Genomic DNA, 1778 nt, shown 5'->3' with positions numbered 1-1778 from the left:
TCCTGAGAGGAGAATGGAGAAGGGATTGAGGCATGGCCATCCCCCGGGGTGATTTCTCGTTTTCTGTCTCTCTCTGTCTGGCGAGCGCACGTGCCCTATAGCAAAAACCTCTCCCCCCAAAAAAAGACAATTTAGGGGCCAACAGGTGGCATGGTGGTTAGGGGCACTGGACTCCCACAAGGCCAACCATGGTTCGAGTCTCAAACATGGCGATTTGCTTTCTCCCTCTATCTCTTTCTCTCACTCTGAATCTCTCTGGTCAGATTAAAATAAATAAAGTTAAATAATTTTTTAAATGACAATTTACATATATATTTAAAAGTCTAGCAACAGTCAGCAGGTGGTGTAGTGGTTAAGGCACTGAACTCCATGACTGATCATGGTTCAAGTCCCAGACCCAGCAGCTTGAAACTCACGCCAGGTGGATGTGCATGCATACCCAAAACCCCGAGAGGAGAATGGAGGAGAAGGGACTGTGGTATGACCATCCCCCCTGGGGGGTGATTTCTCATTTTCTGTCTGCCTCTCTGGTGAGTGCTTATGGCTTATGACAAAAATCCCACCCCACCCCCAAAAAAAGTCTAGCAAGCACAGTTGGACCTAGGGCCAGACCTCTATTTAGTACTATGATAAAAACAAGTGAGAACGGGAACCAGCAGTTAGCGTAATGGCTATGTTGCTGGACTCCCACGTAGTCGACTGCGGTTCGGGTCCCGGACCCGGTGGCTTAAAACTCATGCCGGGCACGTGTGCGTGCGTGACCAAGATCCCGAGAGGAGAATGGAGAAGGGATTGTGGCGTGACCATCCCCCCTGGGGGGTGATTTCTTGCTTTCTGTCTCTATGTCTCTCTCTGTCTGGTGAGCGCACGTGCCCTATAGCGAAAAAAAAACCTCTCAAAAAAAAAAAAAAAAGTGAGAACAACAGAGGTTACACTTAGGGTAACAAGGGCAGTCTCCAAAGGTATTAAAGTGAAAAGATCTTACAAATTTTCTGCCCCCTCTAAACAATAAAAATAAATTTATGTTTAAGTAAAAAAAACTTGGGCACAGAATGCCCAAAGCTAATATTCACCTTCTGCTTCTGGGAAGCACGGTTCTTCTCATCAGAGATCTTCTCTGGATTATATCTTATGAGTGATGGAATGGACACTTGGACAGGCACTTGGGCAGTAGAAATTGAGCCTAGCACTGACTCCTCCTGTTTGGGCTCATCAGGAGTCACAGTAGGGATCACACGGAGATTGGGACGGCTACGAGTAGCTTGTTTGGTTACTGGCATTATCCTGTGTGGTTCAGGTAGAGGGTGATTTGATGGTTGAGAGGTGGGGTACACGGGCCATCTTGAGGCTGCATATGCCATGTAGTGCCTATAGGCATCAAAGGAGGCAGAGGGAATGGCAGGTCCCTGGTAGTTTGGAGGTATCCGAGCTGTAGCAAACTGAGAAGCTCTTGGCACATGAAACTGAGACACAGAAGCAGAGTGTGGAAGTCTAATTGGGGTAGATGGAGCTGATGGCAATAGGCACCTGACTGCAACAGATGACTGAAACCCACTGCCAACCACCTCTGGTCCTGAAATATGGCCCACTGGATGGTCAGACTTTAGGAATGGGGGGCTATTTTTTGTAAGCATGTAAGGATCCACAGGGGAGGCTGGGTGTGGATGGGACACCTCTGGGGAGTGGGTATTGCTATAGTGTGCTTCTCTACTCTCCAATCTGTGGTGGTCTGAGGAACGACGATCAGCTGAGAAACGATGGTCAACTGAGGAAGAGCG

At 48.2% G+C, this 1778-nt stretch overlaps 1 protein-coding gene across 1 annotated transcript in view; it reads right to left on the bottom strand.

Moving 5' to 3' along the window:
- ZNF318 (zinc finger protein 318) overlaps positions 1–1778 on the bottom strand; it is a gene marked incomplete at its 5' end in the record, with an annotated part of 40704 nt that overhangs the window by 21697 nt on the left and 17229 nt on the right. The window contains 1 exon segment of the mRNA XM_027771894.1: positions 1074–1778. Coding sequence (XP_027627695.1) covers positions 1074–1778 — 705 coding nt within the window.

Source organism: Tupaia chinensis, unplaced genomic scaffold (assembly GCF_000334495.1).
Source record: "Tupaia chinensis unplaced genomic scaffold, TupChi_1.0 Scaffold000238_1, whole genome shotgun sequence".
Lineage (NCBI taxonomy): Eukaryota > Metazoa > Chordata > Mammalia > Scandentia > Tupaiidae > Tupaia > Tupaia belangeri.
The sequence above is the reverse complement of the archived record's forward strand: the minus strand, read 5'-3'. Positions and strand labels throughout refer to the sequence as shown.